The following is a 26,175-nucleotide window of genomic DNA, read 5'->3' as shown; positions in this document are numbered from 1 at the left end:
TATTTCCAGCACTCTTGGAGGCCAGCTTACAATGCTGGGATTCTCTCCAGCTAAACCACTTGGGTTCAGATTTTCACTAACCCACCTCATTTCCTCATTTTTCTTAATCTCCTAGCAAAAAATGTTAAACCACTGGCTGCTTTGACCAGCTCCTTGCCTGGAATTAAATGACAAACTCCTGGCCACTGGTGGTCCTGGGCTGGCTTGTCCTAGGAAGATGGCAGAAGAGAGTAAAAGAGGGGTAATAGAGAGTAAAATTGCAACCAGAGAGCTTTGGCCAAGCAAGCAGCTTTGTCCTCAAGCATTACAAGATGATTGACCCCAATATCCTCATGCCATGGGAAAAGGAAGATGTGTGCACCCCCTGCAGCATCCCTGTGATGTGGGTGTGAGGAAGACCTGGGGGCCCAAGGCTGCTGCCAGCCCTGCTCTGTGGCTCGTGCAGGTCAGGATACTGCCCTGAATAGAGCCCTCTTTGAAGGGCAGCAAAACTGTGAGGAAAGCATTCGGCCCTGATATGAAGACTTCCAATGGCAGGGAATCCCCTTGAGCCTTTGGCAAGCTCTTCCAGGTGTCAAAAACATTTACAATGTTTTATGAATTTTTATCAGGCACTGATGTCTTCTCTGTGGTGTCCAGTGATAGGACCTGAGGGAATAGCCTCAAGTTGTGTCAGAAGAGATTAAGGTTGGATAATAGGAAAAGATTCTTCACCCAGAGGGTGGCTGGGCTCTGGAACAGCTCCCCAGGGAAGTGGGGAGCAAGCACCAAGCCTGACAGAGCTCCGAAGTGTTTGGGCAATGCTCTCAGGCACATGGTGGGATTCTTGGGGCTATCCTGTGCAGAGCTCAGAGCAGGATCTGGGGGTCCCTGTGGGTCCCTTCCAACTCAGCATATTCCATGATTCTGGGAAAATGCTGCAGACAGGTGTCTCCATATAAAGGAAAGATTCGATTTGCTGTCCCCAAGTGTCTGTCTGTCCCCATCAGGCGCAGAAGGAGTTGAGACAGACTGCTTGGCCCAACCAGTTCCTTTCCAGGTGGTTAAAGATAGATAAAAGCAACTGAGAGTGCCAGCCCAGCCCTTCAGAGAGGTGACTGTCCAGCTCTCCATGGCATTCCTGTGAAGTTTCTCACCAGGCTTGGCTCCCATCAGGCTAGCATCTCTCCTGACTCAGGGCTTGGGGAGGACAAGATCTGCCCAGCACATCTTCACTCTATGATTCAACTCTTCTACATTCTGCCTTGAGAGACATCCCACATCTTGAAAGGCTTTTGGCCATATCAGGACAAGCATCCCCATCTTGTAAACCCTCAGCTCAGGCAGAGCTCAGGTGGTTTTCCTTACTGAGATCTATTGGCAGCTTTACTTTTAATAGCATGTACGTGATGTGGAGTGGGATAGACCACTCCAGCTCTGGCTGGCACGTTATAAATCTCAGAAAGGAAAAAAAGTGCAAAGGGCCAGAAGACTTGGAGGGGGGAAGGAGGGGCATGAAAAAAAAGCAGAAGAAAGAGGCTGTTTTCCCAGAACCCAAAAGCAGACGGGGTGGGGAGCGGGAAAGGCAGGGTAGTACGGCTCGCTGGGGCAGAGTGTGCAGTTGTTTATACTGGAAATGAGTTTCTGTTTATTGCAAGCTATGGTGGGGAGACCACAAAGTGAACGTAAAACAAAATGGGAAGGGTGTGGGAAAAGTCAGGGGAGGGGGAGCGGGTGCCTTTGACAAACTCCAGAAGTCACGTCCAGTAATAAATCAAGCCGGGATCTGTCCCGGGACACAGGACCCAGAACATCTGCTTGGGCTGCAGGGAAGCCAGGCAGGCAAGGAGGGATCTCCCAGCCTTGCCTGGGGCCAGGCGAGAGACAGAGCTTGGGCAGCTCAGCCACCCATGGGTGCTGAGCTCAGCAGTGCTCAAATGCCTGCAGAGGTGACTGAGCACCTGGGGTTCAGCAGGGAACTGCACTCGGGGCTGAGGGGTTTCACAGACATCCTCTGTCAGCCTCTCCATCCTCAGTAGCCTTCCCTTGACTGCTCTGTGCCTCCATTTCCCTGTAAGGTGGCACAGAATGCTTTCCTCCCATCTGCCACTTTTCCCAAGCCTTGCAGCAATTACCACGTGGGCAGGCAACTCCTGCATCATTTCAGAGCCTAGGCATGGTGTGGTGTCACCAGGAAGGGAGGCCACTGCCCAGTTGCGGGGCAGCAGGAATTGGTATGTTAACAGGGCTGGTGGTGAAATGAGAGACAAATCCCACAATAACTCCACTGGGACCAGCAACGCATCCATTCTGTGTACAGACTTTGAAGGTATTAAGTGCTAAGGATTTTGGTTTGACATCTGAATCCAGCTGCATTGTTGTGAGAAGCCCTTGCAGGTTATTGCTCCAGACCAAACTTCCATAAATAATCTATTGCCTTGGGTGTAGTGCTTCGGAAGGGGCGGTGAATGTTTGTTTTGCTGATTTAAGCATTCCCGTCCTCTTCTTCCTTTTCCCCTTCCCGGGAAAATGGATCCTATTAAACACTGCAGATGACACAACTCATGCCAATACATTTGCAACCCATTTTGGCTCATAGCGACAGCTGCTTTCGAGCTACAAACTTCCTCAAGTGTCCAAGTAAAGCATCAGCATGGGGGTGGAACAAAGACAGTGCATCTGCCCGGTGGGTCCTGGCCCTGTTCTTGCCTTTCCATCCCATACTAGTGCAGAAAGCAGGATGGAAAGCCACCGAGATGCATGTGTGAGTTAGGACCTCAAAAGTCATTTGAGTTTCACTGTGCTGGGCCATGGTTTGAGCTGCTCTGCCATAAAGCCATGGATGCTGCTGTGGGATCTGCTCTCCCAGGATCTGCTCTCTCAGGAACACCTCTGAACAACCTTCTGGGCATGGGGCAGGTACCAATGCTATGCCTCCAGCATCTCCCTCTGGCAGGCAAACCCCAAGTCTTCCCATACTGGATCCCGGCCAGGTTCAACCTCATGTCACCACTGGAAAGGGCCAAAACTTTGGCAGCACCACAGCATTTCCCCACTTATTCCAGACATGTTGCCTTCCTTCCCATGCTGCTGGTGACTTATACACCACAGGACAGACCTAACTGCATTGGCATTAACCCAGACAGAGGTGTTTTTTCTGCTCCAGTAGAGGATGGCAAACTACTGGATAAACCCAGACTGCTCTGCCTTGTCTGGTTTTTGCCAGTACACCCTTGCAGCCCTCATCTGCAGCCAAGCCCTGGCTGTCAGACCTGTCCCAGAAGGATTGTGAGCCATTGTGTGCACCAAGAGGAGAGTCCCTGTTGCAGGAGGTGTTTGCACTGTGCTTCTGATTCATGATAGGGAAGTGGGGCTCATGTGAGCCAGACACCACAGCATCCTTATGCTGCTGGCAAGGTCTGGACCACGGGGCTTGCTCTTCACCTGTAATTTTCTGTGAAACGCTTCAGAGAGCACAGCAAAATCCTTCAGTGACTCTAATAACATTTCTCTCCAAAGCTCTAGGGTGTTTCCCCCCCATCCCTGTGAAGTCATGCTTCAGGTCTGCTGAAATCCTAGCAAATGCCTCCTAAAATCCCCTGGAGCCCCTGTGACAGTTTATTGAGAGTCCAGGACTGTTTGACCTTGGAGGGGGTGAGAAAGGGAGGGGAAGAAAGAGCAGCTCTAGGCTTCCCTGCCGAACTACTTGATCCATTTGCTGAGCCCCTTGCAGAGACCACAACACAGCCAGAAATCTCTCCCAGACCATCAGTGGGGTATCAGGGCACGGTGCCTTCCTCTCTCCTCTGCCTCAGGTCTCTCAAGCATCTCCCGCTGTGCTGGGCAGTGCTGCTGCATGAACAGTGTGGTGTGTTCCCTAAAACAGCAGCGGCGCCCCAACCACCTGTGCATGGTGCCCATCCCAGGATCCTGGCCCCCTCATCCTGCCCAAAAAAGGTTTGTGATCGTCTGGGTCACATCTCCTTCCCTGCTGTGGTGCTTGGAGTGTGCAGGAAGGTTACCCACCCTGCGGGAGCTCTGTGCTGAGGGTCCCCACCATTCCTCAGGAAATAATTGAAACACTGATAGCGATATTTTTACATGACAACAAGTGCTTTAAGTGCTTTTTATTTCTTCTTTTTTGTAAGCAAATCAGAGGATGCGTGGCAGGCTGCTGTCCTCCACGAGGCGGGAGAGGCTGTGCTGAGCATCCCGATTATCGCAGTCGGGGCAGGCTTGGCAAGGATGCTGCTAGTGCCGCTGATCCGATGCTGATGCTCCCAGGGAAGGTGTGTTTGCTTCTGGGGTTTCATTGTTAAAAGACCATCCGTAAATTACAGGGAGTCCGGAGGAAAATTGATTAAAGAATTAAAAGATATCCTATGACCTGAAGGGGAGATTAGGGGAATTTAGTGAGGTGCTTGCTGCGGAGTGGAGCTGGGGATGGTAGGGAGGGAGTAAAATGAAAACAACCTTGCAAAGGTGGTGATTAGAGCAGGTGGATTACAGCAGTCTCTGTGAGAAGTGAATTGGTTTGTGCTTCACGTTTTGTTTTGCAAATGCTGGGCCCTCACACACGGTGGGAAGGGGCTCCCCAAGCTGGAGCTGCCCCGCAGCACATGCCACAAACATCCCCTGGGGTCTGCCCACTGCTGCTGGTGGGGATTTAAGCCTCGAGCCAGGATTTGAGGAAGATGAGCAGCGTCATATTCATACAGCAAAGGGCCTTTTTTTAGCCCAATTTCTTTACAGATGGGCTGGATAATGGGACCTCCCTTGAAGCCAGCTGAGTTAAGGACACGGCTATTACTTCCAAATGCAGTGAAGTTCGGAGCTGTGTGTCTTACATCATCCCAAGGACCTCATTGCCTTAAGAAAAGAATGAGGCCAGGGTCTGATTCAGGCCTGAGGATAAAAAAACAGACATTAGTAAAGAGAGCAATGGTATTGAGCAGTGCTGTTAGCTGAGCTGGTATTGCTGCCCAACGCCTCCAGAAATGTCACACACTTTTGTTTTTCATCTGCTTGAAGGACACATTTTGGGTGAGCTACAAAGACTGATGCTCTTCCTGCCTCCACCCCAAGGTACCAACAGCACAGGGGAAATTTCAACTTGAACTGGGAACACTCCTACTGTTAGTGACGTGTCTGGTATTTTCTCAAAGCCAGAGAGTGAGCAGCTAAGGACTGGTGTGGAGACCTCATTTCATGTGATAAATTAGGCATCTTCCCAAATGCCTGTCGTTATTGGGCTATCATCATCCCTGAGCAGCTGGAATAGCACCACAGACCAGAGCCACTCCCTGTGGTGTCCATCTCAGCTCCAGTGCTGTGATTTTTCCAGACTTTATCATGCAGAAGCACAGGTGGGGTGAGTCAGGTGGCTTCTCTGGATGTACCAAAGGAGGCTGACTGCTGCTGGGAGGACTCTCACATATCCAGGGTGGGAACAGCATGGGGAGAAGCTCCTTCTGGTCCTGGGTCAGTTCTCTACACCCACCTCCAGCATCTCCTGTGGCTCCAGCCCAGCTGTTTTTGCAAGGAGCCTGCAGGTGGTTTCCCAGCAGGACTGCAACAATGACATGAAGCTGGGCAAAGCCAGCAGCATTGCAGGGGACAGGGCTCCCCACACTCACAGCATGGTCCTGGCAGCAGAGGGACAGGCACAGGCTGCAGATCAGCCCCAGGAACAGAGCAGCATCTCACCAGGGGATCATGTGGAGCAGAAGGGCAGCCCCAAGGATGTGAGTCGCTGACAGGGGATGCTGAGTCTGCATGAGCAAATCCAAATGCAATCAGGATGGCCAAACACAGGATGAGCAAATGGCTCCTCTGCCTGTGCACACATCTGGTGTGCTGTGTGATACAGATGCCTGCTTTTAAGTGCCCTGACCTGACTGAATCCAAAGCAGAGCAGTCAGTACAGGCTCAAGGGCACCCTGGGGTCTGTCCTGTGAGGGGATGGAAGAACAGACTGTGACATATTCCTAGCAGAACATGTGGGTGAAAGGAAAGGGTGGTTTTCAATAACTGCTGAAGGAAAGGAACTTTACATGCAAAAGCCAGTGCTAGTGTGAGGAGAAAGTGGGTAAGGGGTATGTCTGCTTACTAACCACTCCCATCAGCTCCTCCTGCCCAGACAGGAGAAACCAAAAAATATTCTCCTCTGCTGCCAAGAGAGTCAGAAACCTCTTACTTCTTCCTCTCCACTTCCCATGGGTGAGAGGTCTCTCTGCCAGCAGGTACTTCCCTCACTGGGGAAGAGGAGAGCAGGGAAGGGGACATTTCCAGACTGCATGTCAAGAGAGATGAAGAGAGAGGAGGCATTTTTGGAGAGCTGCTGCCTGTTAAAGGCAGCCCACACTCCCCCACTGGGAGATAGCTGGTAATATTCATGGCTGGCTTGTTGCTCAGTGCATGACAAAGTGCTTATAGCTTCCCTCCAGAGGCTCCTCCTGGATAAATATACAACTTCCAGGAGTTCTGGTGGGACAGCTTCGCCAAGGATACGTGGCTGTTGATGGTCCCAGTTGTGTCTGATCACACCTGGTATTTTCCCTGTCTTCTCCATCTGCAGAGAGGATGGATTGCTTTCTTGCAGCTGTTAAATAAGGTGGTGGAGGGGGCAGGGGCATTGCATGGTGTAGGCTGTGCAGCGAATTTCTGCCTGGAGCTAGGGAAAGAGGGAGAAGGGCGTGCTGAGCTCTCCACTGCATGCAGGGCAGGCATGGAGGCAGGGAATCCTCGGGGTCCTCAATACCTGAAGAACCCTCAGGATCACCCTGCATTCCCCCTGCATGACCAAAAAAGGCACAGCTCTCCCTCTCAGCACACGGGGACGTTTCCTCTTTATGGCTTTTCCAGCTGAGCTCCCGAAGGAGATTGTCTGGGGTCTGCAGGATGCTCTGGTCAAACCTTTTATCAGGGAGAGCCAAGGAAGGGAGCTGCTTCTCTCTGGAGACCAGGGCTGTGATGTGCTCCTATGTGCCCTGACCACCACCTCCCTGAGGTGTGCAGCAGCCGCTGGGGAACCCGTGAGTTACAAGGAAGCATCTTGTGCCTGCATTGCCTGGGCACAGTGCATCCAGCCCCATGTCAAGGAGAATAGTCCCCTGGAAGGAGAAATTAGTTTGGCAGGGACTGGAAAATCCTGTGTAATTCATGCCCTTCGTCTTTCCCAGCCATTTTAGAAGAGACAGGCCCTACATTTGGGTCGGTGGGCGCCGCAGGGGCATGAAGCTCTCCTCTCCAAATCCCAGCTGTGGAAAGCCCTGAGAATGTGCAGAAACTGAGTGCACATCAGCCCCCTGCTCTCCCTTCCCCGCTGCCTGGGCAGACTGGCATCCCGGAATGCTCCAGCCCTGAGCTGTAGGCAGGGATATGCTCTTCGTCCCCGGAGCCTCCCGAGGCCCCGTTTGCCGGCACTTTCCCCTCGTTTGCTGCACACTCCCTCACCCCAGCCCGCTCTCCAGGTCTCCAGGAGCTGGACGGGGGCCCGGCACAGTCAATCCCAGAGCAGCCGGTAACGAGGTTCGGTCATTACTGCCCGGGGCTATGTGCGAACCAGTGACCTGGCTCTGAAATGGTTTATGTTACATGCAAATCCCCTCGCAGAGGTGTTGGGGGAGGAAAAGCCGGCCTCGCCGTGAACTCCCTGGGCTGTGATGAGCAAACCCCAGCGCTGCCGCGAACTTCCCGTGCCCGGCGCGGCGCTGCGCTGCCGCATCCCGCCGCATCCCGGGTACCCATCCCCGGGGTACCACACCGAGCACCGCGGCCCCGGCCCCGCTCCAGGGCTGGCGGTGCTACTGTTATACACAAAACAATAATCAGCTGCCGTAACGAGGATGCAGAGTAGCTGAGCTGGCTTCCCTGCTGTTGTGCCGGCTCCAAGTGGAAACAGCTGCATTTGGTTTGGTTAAATGTTTTATTTACTCACAATTATCCCAGATAACAGGTTTGCGTTCGTTTGTTCAATATTTAATATTGTTTCAGAGCAAAGCTGCTCTTCAGTTTCTGGTGGAGGACTGGGGTGGGTCAGAAGGGGTTTCCTGCTGTGGTGTGGTCCCAAGTGAAGGGTGGAGGTGTCCTGCATCCCTGCCATGCATCACTCCCTAAGGCACCTGGCCTAGAATGCTGCCCCCTGGGAGTAAAGTCACCTCCAGGAGCACAGCTGTGTTTGGAGTGCTGGTGTGCTCAGCAGGATGGGCATTTCCCTGGAACAGCAATGCTGCCAGCCACCAGCGCTGCCAGAGGGAATGGGAACAAGAGTGTCTGTCATGGATTTGGGATGCCAGATGGCTTCTCCTGCCTAAATCACCTTCCCGTAGCACTCTGCACCTTGGGGAGCATCTCCAGCAAAGGCTTCCATTCCAGACAACCAGCCCACCCTGTGTCAGGGTTGCCAGAGCCCCTCTGCTCTTGCTCTTTCCTCTCACAGATCAATGCTGTGAGGTTTGCTTGATAATTTTCTGGAGGCTGCAGAATGGTCAGGTTTGAGGAGCAGCTCTGCTGTGCTGGAAGCAGCATGGCCTCATGCACTGCAGGATGGAGCAAAGTCCAGTGAGCCTGTGATCACGCTGGGAGCTTGCCCTGCCACTTTGGCTCAAAGCGGGATTCTTCTCTTCTCTTCTCTTCTCTTCTCTTCTCTTCTCTTCTCTTCTCTTCTCTTCTCTTCTCTTCTCTTCTCTTCTCTTCTCTTCTCTTCTCTTCTCTTCTCTTCTCTTCTCTTCTCTTCTCTTCTCTTCCTTGCCCAAAAATTTACAGCAATGCCTCTTGCCATGCTCACTGAATTTTCTGCAAGGGAAATGAGAAAATCCATAGCTTGGTTTATGAGCCCAAATCAGTGTAAAACAGAGCCTTTTAGAAATTTATCTGTTGCTGAGTCCACCTTTTTCTCCAGCACCTTTTTGGGGAATAAATTCTTGCTCTTTGAGGCTGGGGAGATGGCTCTTAGGTGGCAGCAGGGTCAGGGGTCTTTGGCTGCAGCTGCAGGTGTCCGTGGCCCATTTTGGGAGCTACCAGGGAGGTGCTGCAGTGTTGATTCTGAGGGCTGGGATAGATGCTGGCTGAATGTGGGCAGCTCTGGTGATCAGCTGGGATGCCTCACACTCCAGAGGGATATATCTTCAGTGTCTAATTTCAAGGGAAAGGAATGTCCTCCTGAATATGTCCATTTGCTAAGCTTGGGGTGGCTTAGACTGAAAGGGAGAGACATAAACCCTGTCTGCATCACTTGCCCAGGTCACCCAGGAGGTCAGTGAGAAACAAACCCCTCTCAGCCTGTGCCCCTGCACCCCTTGGTTCTCTAATTCTCTCTCAGATTAATTTAGCTCCATCAACTTTAAAAAAACCCAAAAAACAACACAAAACCAACAAATTGAAAACACCTGCTTTATCCTTCTTGAAGAAGTGGTGGTTATGAGCATGATGTTCCCAGAACATAGGGAGCATCACCTGCTGTCCTCTGCACCCCTTCTCATCCTCACACTTACCCAAGAACAGATGGTCAAGGGGAAAGAGAGCAAATTCAAAGCCTCACCTCCCTCCCTTTCTCCAGCAACAAAACACAGTGCATCCAAATATTTGGGTCCGTGGAAGGGACCGTCCCCAGCCATAGCCATGCTGCACTCCAGCACAGGTGGCACACGGCAGACAGATGCTCCCCTGATACACCTGGCAGTAGAAATATGATTTATTCATCATTGTTTTCTTTGTTGTTTCCTACCAGCCTCCTGTACACAAATAGGCTTTTAGAAAAGCGGCGTTAGATAAATAATACATCGTGCTGGCAGCCAGCATGTGCATAACAAAAGCATCTGTGTGGATGCGTGTGTGGAATAGCAAGGTCTGCTGCTCCTGTGCCCACATGCTCAATGCTGGCATCTTGTGCCCAGGTGGATTCCTGTTGTGCTGTCCAAGCCTCTGCAGCTTTGCTTTTGGTCAGTTGGGTGGCTTTTTCTCTGTATTCTGTATTTCACACCACACCACTGGTGTGAAAAAAGTCACTGGGCGATGCCAAACTCCTGCTGCCAAACTCCTGCTGTTTGCACCCCATGTGCCCACTGGACCAGTGCCCACTGGTCCTGCCGTGGCACTTGGGGTGCCAACAGCAGGAGTTTGGCAGCAGAATAGCCCTGGTTGTGGGGCCAGCACAGGGCTCCTGCCCATGTGCAGGCAGGCTGTGTCACAGCTGTACCTCTAGCTCGAGCACATGCTGCTGCCATGGACCCTGGAGTTTTTGCTGGCCCCAGACCAAGATGATGAGTTATGCAGGTGACCCCAAAAGCACACTATGGGCTCATTATCCCCCATCAGCCCAGCGCCTGAATGTGCCCCGAGTGCACCAGAAAAAATACCTCCTACAGAAGTGTTTGAGAGGCCTCTTAAAACTTTTATTGGTGCTATTTTTTGTATCCCTCCACCTGTGGAGCATGGCATCTTTAGTACATTCAGCCCTCAGCAGGAGAGGAAAATTATAACTGATCCATTTCAGAAACCTCTAAAAGTGACCTAAAATAACTTTTCTATATATAAAAGTGTCATGATTTTAATGTCCATTATCTCATGACCTAGCAGAGCTAGGAAAAGCTCTTGTAGATCATTTTTAGTGGTTTCTAAAATGGATTGGTCACAGTTTTCCCCTGCACAGTGGGACTGAGGGTACAAGGACAACTGGGCTTTAGAGATGAGGAGGGAAACAAAAATCTGTTCCTGTGCTGGTGTATCCAGAGCTGTTTCATCCTCCAGGACCACTTGTGCTGTCCCCAGCTGAGCAGAATTGCTGAAGCTGGTCAAGTGACAGCTATTTCAAAAAAAGCTGTAAAGACAGAGTTAAATGGGTGCAAAGCATGGGCCACTGTGTGGCAGGAAAGCCAGCTCTATCCCTACCACTGGCCTTTTCAGGGATCTGCAGAGACAGTGACCCTGGCGCCGGCTTTCACTGCTGTGGCAGACACAGATTTTGCTGGAGCATCTCATAGTTTGTGAGCCTTGTGCCCAGATGGGATGTGCTCAGCTCTGAGCTCAGCTCTGAGCCTTTCTTCACCTCACCCAGGGCTTTTGCAGCGAGGCTGGTTGCAACCCAAGCCTCTGGGAAGCTGCCACAGCCAGGCATTAAACATGCTGGGTTTTCAGAGAGGACATCAGCAGAGCACATGGGAGAAGTGGCTCCCTGCCATGCAAGAGGTTAATAGACAGATTACAGAGGGCAGGCGCTGTTTGTGGCAAAAGGAAAAGAGCTCTGCTTTCACAGAGTCCAGCAGCTCCATGAAGCAACACGGATGTAAGTATTTGCCAGAATTAGGGAGGCTGTGTGCAGGAGACCAGGGAGGAGTGCCCAAGTATCTCAACCCGTTGTTCAGGCTGTTTGTGGTGTGGGGCAGGTGCTGAGAGCTGGACATCATCTGAGGGAGGATGGAGAAGGTTGGAGCAGGACACCCCACACCCAGCAGCACTGCCTAAAACCTCAGGGCAGAAAAAGCCTTTAATGCTGCTCCCTTGATGGCTTTGTTTTCCTCCACTGCCTTTCTTGCTCTCTCTGTTGGCCTGATGGGCTGGCCCACCTCCAAAGACAGCATTACAGCACGCTGGATCGATTGGAGCCTGCAATTTTATTTGCTGTCTTTAAGAGCCCTTGATGGGCAGCATGAGCCGTGCCAGTGAGCGCCTTTCCTGGGAGAGGAGGGGAGAGGAACAAGGTTGCAGGCTACCATCTCCCAAAGGGGGACAAGGAACCTGCCACCAGATTGGAGAAGACACCAAGGCTGGGTGGGCAAAGAGAGCCCTCCTGATGCAGCAAGGCAGCTGGGAAGGGGCTTGCAGCTCCATCCTTTGTGGTGCCTGGCAGTGGTGGCCACGTTCACCCATGTGGTGTCATGGTCACAGCCCCTGTGGCACACTGCACGGGCCTCGCACTCTGCCATGAACCTTCTGCCCATCAGGTGGAAAGGAGGGTATCAGCCTGTCAAATCCCTCCTGGGACCCTGTGGCTCTGGGGCGGATGGCTCTCTGCAGAGATGGAGGTCACAGGAGTGTCTGTGTGAGACAGCCTGTGCCTGCCCAGAAGAAGAGGGCAAAGGTTGGGCTGAGACAGGCTTCACACAGCAGCTTCCCTTCGGCTGCATCTGTCCTTGAACTCTGCATCAGGAGGGCAGACATGCAAGGATCATTTTGTCTCCCTTCCCCAGGCTCTCCTTCCACCTCTGGCTTGTTGAAAGACGCCAGAGGGTAAGAGGTGGAGCAGGCTGGACACAAAAGGTTGGGGCTGCTGTTGGGGACCAGCCTTGAAGCAGAGGGCAGGATTTTCACGGCACTCAATGCTGCGGACATGGGGCACCTTCAAAGGCTGCTGCGGAGTGGGGATCGGCGCGGTGCAGGATGTGCAGCCCTCCCTCCTCCTCCCAGCAAAACGAACCTGGAGGAGTGAGCCCTCCCCAGCCTCCTCAGCGGAGGAATTAGCACAGATCACCAAGAGCCAGATCCAGCGTGATACTGGAGACAACAGATATAAATTATCCTGAGATGGACTAATTGTGGTGCATAGCAGTGCAGCATCTTGGGCCGCCCTGGCAGGGCTGCACCCTCCAGGACTCCAGGAACGCTCGAAAAAGCCCCGCCTGCTTCAGCCCGGCTTCCCTGCGACTCTCGGTCACGGGAGGAGCAGCTGAGCACCAGCAGCAAGTGTGCGAGTCGCCTACGGTGGCATCCCCGGTGTCCCCAGCATCCCCGAGCAGCATCGCCGGCCCATCCCGCTTTGCCGGGTGCCGGGCAGGTGCTGTTAGCCCACAGCGCCACCACGCGGTCACCCGGCACCCGGAGGCTGTCCCCAAGCCCCCTGCACCCCTTCAGCCCCCCCGGACACCCCCCGACCCCCGCATTGCACCCCGCAAACAGCGGTGCTGCCCTTGCCCAGGGCAGGCAGGGAAGGGGTTAAGGAGCCTGCGGGGAGGAGGAAGAGGATGGGGCTGTAGCAGGGATCAGGCCCTTGTCTCTGGCTTTGCGATTAGCCATTCTGTTTTGATGTGGAGGGTCTGCTTGAATAATTTAACCCGGAGGCTCATTAACCAGGCTCTGGCCTTCGTCTGCCGGCTGAAGGCTGAAATGGCCATTAGGAGGAACACGGAGCGGAGCGGCACAGCCCTCCCTCCTTCCCTCCCTCCCTCGTTCCCGCCTGCCCCCTCCGCTCCCTCTCCCTCTCCTCCTTGCTCCCTGACTCTGCTGCCCTTGGCTCCCTTATCAGCTGCTTGCCCCCTCTAAGCCCTGCCCCAGGGGCACCGGGGGTGCGCAAAGCCTGTGCCTCAGTTTCCCCGCTGTAGACCGTAGTAAGCTGTAGACTCCAGTCGCGGCTGGGGCTCATTCCCGAGAAAGCTGTGCCCCTGGTGTGTCAAGCCAGTGACACCCGGGCTGTGGGGCTGGAGAGGCTCTGGGGCTGCCGGGTCTGTTCGGTTTGATTCAAAATGCCTGCTGGGAGAGAAGAGCAGGTCCTGGGATATTCCCAGCGGATGGATGGGGATGAGGGCCAATGAAGGAAGGGAAAGAGGGAGCACCACAGGATCAGACAGCTTTCCAAGGGGAATCATGGTGCACATCCAGCCCAGAGAGTGTATTTTATGGCAAGGCACTGTGCCAGGGTGCTGTTCTTAACAATCAGTGCAAGCGCCTGGGTACCAAGAAGAGTTGACTTTGGTGTCAGATCAGGTCAGGTTTTTACCAACAAGGGCAAAATTTATCAGCCAAAAGATATAAAATCTCATTCTTCTCATGCACCTTCCCTCAGCATTTTGCAGAGCAAATGCTGTGCTCCTGCAGAAAGCAGAGTGCACTGCACATGCATCCAGGAAAGCCAAGTACAGTGTGAACACTTCACTGGGTTTAAAATCCTCTTGTGCCTCTAACCTCTGGGATCAGCTGATGCTCAGTAAAGAAGCAAAAATGACCTTTGCATAATATCCACAGATGTTTAATTCAGCCGTGCGGTGAGATGTTCAGGTCCCAGCCCACACACATGGAGAGTCCCCCTTTCCTTCTCCAGGGGCCTGGGGGCTGACCCCAGTCTCAGGGCAGTACAAAGATTAGGGCCAGTCAGGGAAATGGGAGGGAGTGGCTCAGGAACACCTATGTTCAGGCATAAGAATAGGGGAAGGAGCCAATGGGGTGTAACTTAGGAGATGCCTCCCAAAGCTTCCACACCAGAGGAAGGCTGCTCCCTCTGGGTGCTCTCATCCTGTCTCCTGTTGCCTCTGTGACTCTTTGGAGGCAGTGCAGCAGAGTCAGGGATGCTCTTGCCCATGCCATAACTGTTAACACTGTTAGTCCTCTTGCAGAGCTGGATTTTCTCTACTGGTTTTGCATTGTTCCTCTTCATCTTGCCAGTGGTCCTATTTCCTCCCTTTGGTGACCTCTGATCATTTGGAGGATCATCCCTCAATAAGTTTATCACTCCCCAGGGATGTGGCAGAGAAAGCTGTGAGCAGTGTAGATTAATGAGGTCAAGAGAGCAGCACCTCCTCCTCATCAGCAACGTCTCTGTCACAGCCTTGAAGACAATTTCCCCTGGTACCTGCAAACCATCTGTATCACTGCACCCTTCATTAGAAGCAGTGAGCTGCCCAGGGAGAAGGTGAGGTTTTTACTGCCCAGCCCAAAGCAAGGTGTCATGGAGGACCTCAGCAGAAGACATGGGACAAAGACCCCCAGATCCTTCCAGCATCTGATAAACACAGGCCAGGCTCCCCTTGCAAACTCTCCCCTCTCAGTCTGGCAGCAGCTGGGAGTGGTGGGTCATCGCTTTGCTCAGAACTTGGTGATAAGCCCACCTCAGCAGGCTAATTAGGTTAATTACCCTTTCTCTTTCCCTGGCAGCCCCCCCGAAGGAGCCAGTGCTGATGTGTCGGTCCAACAACTACCCGAAGGGTTTCTACTGCAGCTGGCACCTGCCCACTCCCACCTACATACCCAACTCCTTCAACATCTCTGTCATGTAAGTGTCTGGGAAGAAAGGGTGCAACAGGGTGAGTTTCAGTCCCCACAGCCTGGAGCAGACCTCAGGTAGGGCCATGAAGACTTGGGGCAGTGGGGCTGACCTGTGCTGAGCATATGGCATCAGTGTCCCAAAAATGGGCATGGGGAAGGATTTTCTGGGAACGTACAAACTGGATGTTTGGGACCAGGACTTTGTGCCAAGAAAGTTTCAATTTCCTTAGAAGGGACCAGGAAAGTCCCCATCCCCCAGGTCCCCTTTCCCTGCTTCCCAACACCATAGTCTCTACTCCACTTGTCTGTAGTGGATGTCGTGCCCACTTTTTTTTGGCAAGTTTGGCATATCCATGCTCTTTCCTGGTGTAAGCTGGATGTTGTTGGGCAGCAGCAGTGTCTCTCACCTAGGGAATGGCATCATTCCCTACTCTGAGCCTGAGTTCTGGCACAGCTCTTATAGAGGCTGATGCCATGTATTATCTTCTGAGGTTGTGTCACCATCAGGAGACCTTGTTCCTCCCATGGGAGGGCCAGACCCAAACCCAACCCCAGCAGGGTCCCATTCTTTCCTCGGGGCCAGCATGAGGATGTTCACTGAAGCCTCTGTGTAGGCTTGGGAGAAAACCACATACACAGGAGCCCACACAATTCCCTGGCAGGAAGAGAGCAGCCCTTTGGCTGCAGGAAGGGCTGGTGCATGGGGACCATTGTCTTAGTGGCCATGCAGAGCTGCACCATCTGCCTCCTTCCTCCAGCAGGTTGGGTAACAGCATCCACAGGTAACAGCTCTTCTCACCTCTGCTTTCCAGACACGGCACAAAAGACATGGTGTGTGAGAAGGACGCCATTCCCAAAAACAGGTGTCACATCAGATACCTCCAGCTCTTCTCAACAGTGAAGTACAAGGTGACCCTGACAGTCACGAATCCTCTGGGCAAAAACTTCACCACGCTCACCTTTGACGAGTTCGCCATAGGTAACTTCCACAACAGCAGCTGGCAGTGCTGGGGCTGGCTTGCTCAGCATTGTCATCCCTTGGGAAGATGGGGCAGGGAAGGGACTGGCTCTCCAGGTGGAGATTCTGCCTGTCCATGGTCTGAGCCGCTCTGGCCTCCTCCCTGAGCCCCTCCCATTCCCAGGGCCCTGCTGGCACCTGAGCATCCTGGGGGAGCCGGGCAGGATGCCCACAGGCAGCCTCCATAGACTGGTGTCATGTGTGATCCCACTCCCAGTGGTCCAGATCAGCCCATCGTTGCCGAGTTCTCCCCTGTTTGGGATGCTGGGGGAAAAGCTGCCACGTATTAGGGCAGAGAGCTGTGAAAATTGTGAGGTCCAAATGGTGTTGTCATTCTTACCCCTCAGAGTGTCCCTAAAGGAGAGATTTGGTGTTTGTGCTGGAAGCAGAGTCATGGGAATTAGGATTGGAAGAGAAATTGAAATGTCCCATTCTCTTGTCTCCATCCTTAGTCAGGATACAGCTCTCCAATAGTCCCCCCAGCCCTTACCTGATATTCTCCTCAAAACCCTATTCCTTCTTTTGCACGTGTTCACTGCCCCACCAGGACAGCAGAGTGGGACAGGGAGCAGCAGGTCCTGTGGGCTGGGGTGTCCACATCCCAGGCTGTGCCACAGGGATGCTTCCCAGCCATGTCCAAACCCAGGGCAGAGAAACTGCCCTGACTGCAGGGTGGGCATGAACTGAGCAATGCAGTGCCAAACACAGCAAAGCAGGGAGCATTTTCCGACATCCAAAGCCGGATTACAGCTGGTGCTGTGACATCCTCAAAGAACAGGAAAAATAGGAGAGAATGGAGTTCAGGAATACGCTGGAAAATAATTTTCTGGTTGCGTGTAGCAATTACTGAACCTGAAAAACAAATAAGTGAATAATTAAAGTGCAGCCAGTGGTTGGTCTTTGCCTTTGATGTGCTACACATCACAGCATGGAGAAGCTGGAAGTGCTGGAGTGCAAGAAGAGAAGCTCCACTGCTATACCAGATTTTCTCTTTGTACCCCAAATCCTGGAAAATATCAAACAAGGTACCAGCTCTGAACAGAGCAGGGAAATAACTTCGGAGTGGGGACTGTCCTGCTGTGTGTCTGCAGCCATGGCCATACCTGAAGCTTGTGTTCATCAGTGCACTGGGAATGCCGATAGCAAGGGAGAGAGTTTAGAAGGGAAATGGTGGAATTTCAGTCATTTGGGCGCCTTTAAATGGAAATTGTTGTGTTTGTGGAAGATACACTCCTTAAAAATGAGGGTAACCTCCAGCCTGCATGACCCAGGACAGCAATTAAGCAACATTTTCCAAGTTCCTTGCATTCCCTCCTGCAGGAGTTCAGGGCACCCTCTTGTAACATCTGTATCCCACCCAAGCCCTGCCTAGCTTCCCAAACATCTGCTCCTCCATCCAGCACACAAGGGCAGCTCCCCTGGGGAAGCACACCCAGCTGCAAGCCTCGGGCATCCCAACACCAGCACAAAGCTGGATCCAGCACAGCAGTTTGAACTCTGCCCAGGTCAGAGGAGTGGTGAGCAGAGGCCAGCACTGCCCCGGGCCAGCCCTTAGCATGGGTCTACTATTGCTGCCTCTTGCACAAGTGCCTGGACAGGTGCAGGGTGCCTGACTGTGTCTCAGCAGTGCACTGAGGGGTCACACCACCTGGCATCACCTGGCTCCAGGATGGCACTTGGGGAAGGGGTGATGGGCTGATGCCGATAGGAGAGGCCGTGTCCTGCACCAGCCCACTCCCATAACCACTTCAGTATCCAGTGGCCTTAAAATCTCCATATTCTGCACAACTGTGAAATTCTCCTCCTCAGGATTTGGTACAGGTGCCATGTACCAGCAGCACAGACAGGATGGTGACAGAGTGCTGAATCAGGCAGTCACAGGCTTAGCAGATCATTACAGCATCTGCTGCTGCTGAACAACAGCCACCCACCCCGAGTGGAACTTCTCCTCATGCCATCCTGGTGTTAAGTGCACTGCATTGCTGCGTTTTGCTGGGCAGTTTTGCCCCAGGTTGCCTGCAGTCCTCGCTGAAGCTTCAGAGTCTCTTCCAGCTTTCCTCTCTACAGCTGCAATCCAGGACTGTGTCCCAGCGGGGGGAGTGCTGGAGGTGTGGATCTAGCATCCAGTAGGTTCTCTGGGGATCTCAGCTGGCCCAATGAGCTCTCATCTGGGAGATTTTTATGGGTTTCCCTTTGCTAGATGGAGGGTGGAAAACCTATGGCTCAGGGCAAAGCCGCTGCTTTGGCTCATTGAGAAAATGCTGAGTGGGAGCATTGCAACATCTGCGCACATCCTGCTAAAATGAAGAGACGGTGTCAGCCAGCACCTGTGTGATGCTTCTCCAGAAATCCCTGGGCTCTGGTTGTCAGAGCCTGCCTTGTGTTTCCCCCTTAGCCTAGAGAAAAACATCATACCTTCTGCATGGAGGTTAAAGTGCAGCCACGTAGCTCCGATCTCATGCCCTGCTGGGGACAGAGCAAAATCCAAAGCCAAGGAGAGAGCAATGCAGGGCAGGCAGCTCTCCCTCCCAGCACCATCTGAGCTGGGAGAAGACCCTCTGCTGGGTCAGACCGCCCATCCAGCCTGGGCAAGCACAAAAACCCCCTGGGAATGAGTGACCTCCTTAGGTTTTGCTTCTTCACTCCTTTCTCCATCCCCGAAGTCGCCAGAAGAAAATCCCTCCCCCAGCCGCTGGGAAGAGTCTCTAATTGAGTGGAAAATAACTGGTACTTTCTTTTGCTGTCCTGAGCCCATGCCTTGCTGGCAGTCATGCCGTGCTGGTTATTAGCAGCCAGCTGCAAAGGGTCACTCTGCATTGTCATTTTCAATGATGAGTGGAAAAGCTTTTCCGGCCCTCTGGCCCCCATCTCCTATTGGTAGGAGATCCGGACTGCCTTCTTCCTCATCTTGCTCCTGCAAATTGTTTTCATAATTACATCTTCTGCAGAAGTATTAATATTAATAAAGGTGAGTGTGAGGAGGTCCTGCAGAGCCCTACGGACATCAGGCTCCAGCCTCAGAGAGGAGGAAAAGGGACTGTAGGGAAGAGGACCTGGAGGCAGAAGAAGATGCCAGGGAGGAGTGAGGTGTTGTGTAAGGAGCTGCCACCTCCTTCATGATGGCTGGAACAGCATGGGGACATTTTTGGCTGACTAGAATACAATCACGCCTTCCTCACTTGTGTTTCAGCCCAAGAGCTGTTTTTTGCATTCCCCAGGAAAGCCAGGACAGCACCACCACGCAGTCACATCAGCATCCTGCCTCAGCACCTTTCTCCTCATACGATCCTGAGGAAAAATATGAGAAGATGCACAGCATTAAAATGAGGAAGGCAGCCTTGGATGGGGCCTTGCAGGTGTGGATTCCTTCATCAAATGTGCTGCTCATGCCTTGTGTGACCTTGAGAAGGTCATCTGATCCTTCCAATTCCAGCTCTGGGCTGATGAAGATGCAGAGCATCTCAGAGAGGCTGCATGATGCCCATGTCTGCATGAAATTCAGAGTCTTTGAACACAGGTATACAGTTGCCTAAGCAGAAGGTCAGTTCAATTCATACTACTTAGGAAGGCAGAATTAAATTACCTAGACTGACATTTGGCTAAGACATGGAGTTTAATATCCCTCTGCTCATGGAAAATGCCAGGGGATATTTAATGGCCGCAAGGGATCCATTTTAGTGCTTCTTGGAGAGACGGGATGGGCGATGGGCCACTCCATGCCACAGGGTCTCAGCTGCCTTTCTGAACCAGCAGATTCATTTTGAGACATGTCTGACAACAGCCAGGGGCGATGGATAGCTGAAGACTCACAGTTAACAGGCGTGAGCGTGCAGCGCCTTAAGGAGAAGCTGCTCCCTGATGCTCTTCTTGCACTTCAAGCCCTGTCTTAGACACAGCAGCCAAAAACCAAGAGGGAAGAGCTGTGAGTAGCCTCCTGGCCAAGTCCCCTTCCCAGGAATGTCTGATGATGCTCCCTTAGCTCTGCAGGATAATATTACATCTGGTTTTATAGCCGCTTAACCAGTACTCAGCCTAATGCCCATCATCCATTATTATTATTACTATTACTGCTTTTATTACGTTACTGCCTGCAGGCCCTCAGTGAGGACAGGGCTCTATTATGCTTGCTGATGTACAGCCAGACAGCCCCTGCCTCACCATGTGCAGGCTGAATGGAGGCAGACAAAGGCTGGGGAAGGAGGTGCACTCGTCCCTGTCTGCAGGGTATAAAGGACTCCTTCAAGGTCATACAGAAATCAGAAAGCTGGACACAGCCTGTCTCCCCTCACTCCTCAGCTGGCCCCTGTGGGACCAGTCCAGGTGTTTCCCGTGATGAGCAGAGCAGGATGAGGTCTGTCCTAAGAGACATAGGTTTGTCCTCTCTGGACTGGCTGCCAGAGGTATGGTCCCTTCTCCTGGCTGTTGTGTCTCCACTGCCTTGGAAGGACATGGCAGGAACATCTTTGGCTTTGTGGTTTTGGGAGGATTGTCCCTGCTGTACTCTCTAGCCTGGGCAGGAATCCTGTGGATGGAGGGACACATGAGGAGGTACCAGGGACTTTTGGTTTTTCTGTTAATCTGCAGAGCTGTTTGAAGGCTCATAGCAGCTGGGAACATGAAACTGGAGCCAGGGCAGCCTTCCTCTGTGCACCAGCAACAGTGTCCAGCTCACAGGAGAGGGGCTAGGGGTCACATCCCTGCAAAATGGGCAGGTGACTCCCACCTGGGCCTCAGGGCACTTTTTTTCCTGACTTCCTTTAACAGTCACACTAGTATTTCTCATTGCTGCCCAAGCACATTTGCCATGCCCAACTGAATTTAATCATGCCTTCAGGCTGGCATACTAAAAACCAGGGCCAGGCCCCCTGCATTACCCCAGGGAGTAATCCATTGCATCCATCCCTAGCCCAGCACTTTCCTTCCCACTTCCTCACTGCAGAGCTGCAGTTCACAGTCATCTGCATTCGTTCAGCCAAACAGACTTTTGTTTTGCAAACCCATCCTTCTGAGCCAACGCTGGATTTATACTTTTCCGTATGTGTTTGGACTCCAAGTCCCTGTCGATGGAAGCTGATGTCCAGCCCCAGCCCTGGGATTCAGAGTGAGCAGAGGAATTGCAGAGCCATCTGGAGTAGCTCAGCACAGCACAGCCCCAGAGAAGCGCTCCTGCTGCCGAGGATAAAGCTGTAAATGGAAAATTGCACCCCGTCCTGCCACAGAGAGGAGTCTGTGGGAGCTGGGAGGTGGCACAAGACACTGTGGTCAGGCTCACCAGCTGACCAGCCATTGCCAGAGTCCCTGGGAGCAGCCTCTGAGCCTGAAATGACATTGGGAAGGAGGAAGCTGTCCAGCCCTGCTGGGACTCACTGTGACAGAGGGAAGGTGGTGAAAGCCAGGGTGGTGGTGAAGATGATGGTGATGATGGCACACACACAGCAGGCTGTGTGCCAGGGTACTGAGCAAGAGGAGGCTGGGGAGACAGAGGTAGTGGCGGGCCATGTCTCAGGGAAAACAGGTCCCACTAGGGTAGCTGGGCTGTGGCTTCACTTCAGCACCCTCTCTGCCTCACCTGCAGACAAGAAAGTGTGTTCCCAAAGCATCACAGGCTGGTTTCTTCAAGAGGAGCAAGCGGTGGCGCTGCAGGGACAGTTGCTGCAATGCCACCATCATTCTGGAGCAGGGGTGGCAGCAAGCAGCTCACATGTGACTGCACTTGCCCCAGACTGGACAGGCATCAGCACCTGGTCCCGTCTGAGTGAGGGAAAGATGCCCTTCACACACTTTGGGCAGGGCTGCAGCAGGCTTGGGTGATGAGGGAGCAGCTCGCTCACCACCACCTCCTTCCCCTCTCAGGGTAAGCAACACCCCTGTGAGGGCATCACTGCCCACCCACAGCAGGTGGACCCTGGGGTCAGCATGGAGAAGACCTGACTGCTGGGCAGGAGCTCTGCCAGGCAGAAGGGGGCTCCCCACAGCCCCACCATCCCTCCCACATCCTGCGGAGGGGAGTTTGATGCTGATATCTTGACAGGCTTCTGCTCAAGGCGGTCAGAGCCCAGGGACCATTGTTCAATCCAGAAATTTTCAGGTCAGGAGGGATCCACTTGCCAGCATGTGGACTTGGAAGGGGCTTAAGTGTCTTCCCAGCACAGGAACACTCATGTGCATTGCTATTTTTGGAGTGCACAGAGAGCCCTCATCCACCTCTGGCAGAGCTGTGTGCCTAGCTCCATGTGTCCAGCTCCTTCCTGACCATGATTAAAGGATAAGCATGGGCGTACACAAATTTTTTGAGCTTTGCTGTTGCAATTGGGAGTTTGAGCTGTCAAGGATGTGATCAAACCCTTGGCAAGGAGCAAGGACTGCTCTGCAACAGGCAGCGACATCCATCACAGCCTGTCTGGGACAAGCTTCCGGCACTCTGGAAGTAGCTGCAACATCAAAGCAGGTTGCATAGCTCACAGCCAATTAATATTCACCTGAAATACATGGCAGGTAGCAAGAAAATATTCCCATATCCCAAAAGCAGAGCAGGGCAGTGAGAGAGAGAGAGCTGGGTTGGAAAGTGACCAGGGCAATCCTTCCCCTTTAGTAAATACGATGTGCCAATGCTTTGAATCCTGAAAACCCCAGCTCTGAGCCCAGGGGCCAAAATCTGCCGCATTATTGTGGGGCTTGAATGTGTGTCAGACTCACAGAAATCACAACTCACAGCAGTTGCAAGGAAAGTGCAAGATTTTGGCTTGGTGGGCTCCTCATCCTGATCCAATTAGCCCTGTGTAGGAGGGACGCTCTCTGCCCTGACCTGGTTGTTTCCATGTGTCTCCAGTGCTGTCACCTCCTTAATGGTGGTATTTTGAGCCAGGACAGCCATACGACTGACCTGGACAGCAAAAAGTGATTTGCATCTAATTAGTTTGGGGAAAGGATGCATGTTGGCTGCTCCTCTTGGAAAGCACATGGTGCAAAGCCCAGCCAGCTTTGCCAAGGGGTGTAAAGGGAGTAAGCCACATGCAACGCTTTGCCAATCCCCCTCTTTGCTTCTCTTACAGTAAAGCCAGACCCTCCGGAGAGTGTGGTGGCCAAACCTGTGCCCAATAACCCTCGAAGACTGGAGGTGTCATGGCAAAACCCCTCATCGTGGCCTGACCCTGAGTCTTTCCCACTGAAGTTCTTCCTGCGGTATCGGCCCCTCATCCTGGACCAGTGGCAACACGTGAGTGATGCTGCACTGCCTGGGATGTGAGGGAGAGGGGCGAGCTGGTGACTGGGAACAAGCTGCATTGCAAAAAAGTGTTCAGGGACAAAAAATATGTATATTTACTGCTCAGGCAACCTAGAGGCTGTTCCTCTCCTTCTCTTTCTCATTGCTTTTCTCTTCCTCTCCACCTTTTTTGTGGCTCACACTCTGCCTACAAATGGCTCTGCAGCCTCTCCCTGTTCTGCATTTTCATCCGTGGCCCCTATCTACTTTCCATACATATGTTCTATATAAAACTTGCCAACGAGATGTAAAAGGCATTTAAAGTATAAATGTCACCACATTTAAATGTGCCTCTGCCACATTTAGATTTTGAACTGGAGATAAAATACCGCTCACCATAACTCAGAGCACAGTCACCAAGCAATTGCTGAGATGTTATCGTATTTCTTACTTTTATTTCTTGTTTCTTTAAAAAAAATAGTCAGTGAAATCCTTGGTAGCCTGGAGGACAGATTTCATTTGTTACTGCAGGAAGATAACAAACGGGTTTTTCTTTTTTTTTTTTTTTTTAAACCTCTGTGTGCTGCTTTTATGCTCAAGTTGGGTAGGAAAGCATTCTGTGGCTGGAGAGGAGGTGCTGCTGCTCTGGCATAGCTCATCCAGCATCCCTTCTGTGCCCAAGCTGGGCCAGTTGAAAACCAGTTAGGTGCTTTACTTGATAAAGGATTTTGCTGAAAAAAACAAAAGTGAAATAAGAGGCAGCACTGGGTCCCTGGGCACCTGCATCAAAGAGCCAAGTGGGATTTTCTTCCAGCCAGGACTTCCTGGGGAGAGAAATGTTGGAATAGTGCATGGGAGGCTTTGCTCATGGCTCTGCGAGGTCTTGGTGACTTTTTCCTTTTGCTTGGGCTTTTTGATGAGGCAGCACCACAGGTTGTGTTTCAAATTGTAGTATTTGCTGATGGCTCTGAAAATAAGAGGGTTTTCCTGCTTGCCTCTTTGCCCTTTGCTTCTTTTCTAGTAGTGGGAGAGCATCTGTGGAGCATCCAGAGGGGTTAGAAAGCATCGGTGGAGTTTGGTTATTAGTTTTCCATAGGTATTTTTTTTTCATCTGGGGAAGGAATGCTCAAACTGTAGAAGCTGTGTAAAAAGGGGAAGATTTAGTGGGAACTGCCACACACAACACTGTTTTTTTCTCAAGGTGTGCAATTGTTGTGGAAAAAGCTGATGGTTTTACCCTGCCACAGCCTGATCCAGGCAAATACCCTGGTTTGCATCCAAAAATGGTGGGGTAGCCACTGAGCTACCTCCTACCTCAACACCCTCAGAGTGACTGGGCCCTCTATCACTGGATCTGGGGTATCATAATTGCAGAGTCAAGCCATGCCAGTCCCCTCTGGCAGAGCCCTGAGGGGATGCTGTGGCCTCTCCATCAGTGCCCTCAGACAGGCAGTGATGGTGGGAAATACATGGAGGTGTTGGTGACACTGGTGGCAGGGCAATCCTAGTTGGTAAAGTTAAAAACTTAATTTCTTCTATGTAAAAATACCCCGAGATGCAGAGAGACCCTCTCCTGGTGAGTGCAAGATGACCAGGAAGGGCTTCATTTCCCAGCATTTCAGGAAGGTGCAGCAGTCCTGGGTACAGCTTTTAATCAATATCCCCTTGCAAAAGACATGTTCCTCATCACTGACTGATGGAGAAGAGTGTTTGGGGAATAATTTGCTCAGTGAGCAAGTGCAAGCATTCAGTGAGTGAGGTGCCAGCCTTGTTTTCCGACTCCCTACCCTGCTGGCTGGTTAATGAAAAATCTGATTTGTGGATGATTTGAGGAAAACTGCCACTATTCATCAGATGAATTATTTGCAAAGCCTGATTCAATCGTTTCCCAAACACCAGAGAAAGGCAGTGCTGCAGCAGCTGGAGCTGGTCTGACCCCAGACCCCACTGGTACATTCAACCTGCTTAGCCCAGCTGAGCACCCTGCAAATGCAGGTGTTTGTACCTAAAATTAACCCCACCAATGTCATCATGCTGGGACCATGCCCAAGCCTCCCTGCACTCTTTGTTTGCCTTCTTATTGTTTTGGAGGGTGTCCTTGTTCCCCCAAATCGAGATAGAAGAGGGAAGGACACAGTTTGATAGGTCCAAGAGTAGCTCCTCTGTCTCTCTTGCCCTGCAGTGCTGGTGTTGGGTCTCAGCTCAAACAGGTGAGTGCCCTGAGAAAGGATGAGGTGTTCACACGTGCCATGCTTGCACAGGGGTGTCTTAATTCTCGTGGAGGTGCAGGTCTCTTGCCGTGAGCTGCCCCCCATCTTGGCTCTTGCTGTCCCCACTGGCATCTTGCACAGAGAAGTCCTTGCTTTTTATGCCCACACAACCTGCACACTGACAATGGGGCAGCTTGGAGCTCAGTAGGGAGAGGAGAAGTCCCTGCCAGCAGTCAGAAGGAGTTGGGTAACCTCATGTTCTGGCATGTCCCTGTCTGCCCAGGGTCCACAAGCTGAGCCCTGTCCCTGCCTCCTCATGGCAGCCCACCTCTGCCATGGGTTTTAAGCATGTACTTGGCAGCCCTGTGGGAAGCCCAGCATCCCTGCAGGAGAAAACCCACAAAGGAGCATCCGAGGCTGCCCAGAGACAGAATATCCATGCTCACATGCGGTGTTTCTTGGCAGAAGAAGCAGCTCCTCTTTCACCTCTCCACCTCCTGTTATCTTTGCAGGGTCTGATTTATGCACAGCACCTCGGCAGGCAGGACCCAATGAGCACTAATAGGATCAGATGGATGTCGAGCTGTCGAATACCATAGGGCCTGATTCAATCAGCGTCTGCTTTCTTCCAGGCTCTTCCTTTCAGGATTTTAATAATGCCAGGGCTTGGCACCAGAAGATGAAGCCATCCGTGGCGGGAGCAGTGGGTCTTATCGAGACTGCCACGGTGTGAGCTGGCCAGAAATGCAGTTTCCCCTGCTCCAGAGAAAGTCCAGTGGTGCCTGGCCCAA

The 26,175-nt window shown here is 52.4% G+C and overlaps 1 protein-coding gene across 2 annotated transcripts in view; it reads left to right on the top strand.

Annotated features, from left to right (window-relative positions):
• Nucleotides 1-26,175, top strand: part of CNTFR (ciliary neurotrophic factor receptor) — a 200,830-nt gene that overhangs the window by 163,378 nt on the left and 11,277 nt on the right. For both annotated transcript variants that reach the window (XM_030969396.1, XM_030969397.1), the window contains 3 exons: nt 14,842-14,959; nt 15,765-15,931; nt 23,023-23,186. In XM_030969396.1, coding sequence (XP_030825256.1) covers nt 14,842-14,959; nt 15,765-15,931; nt 23,023-23,186 — 449 coding nt within the window. The remainder of the gene's footprint in view (nt 1-14,841; nt 14,960-15,764; nt 15,932-23,022; nt 23,187-26,175) is intronic.

This window comes from Camarhynchus parvulus, chromosome Z (genome assembly GCF_901933205.1).
Source record: "Camarhynchus parvulus chromosome Z, STF_HiC, whole genome shotgun sequence".
Classification (NCBI taxonomy): Eukaryota; Metazoa; Chordata; class Aves; order Passeriformes; family Thraupidae; genus Camarhynchus; species Camarhynchus parvulus.
Note: the sequence above shows the minus strand (reverse complement) of the source record. Positions and strands in the feature narration are given on the sequence as shown.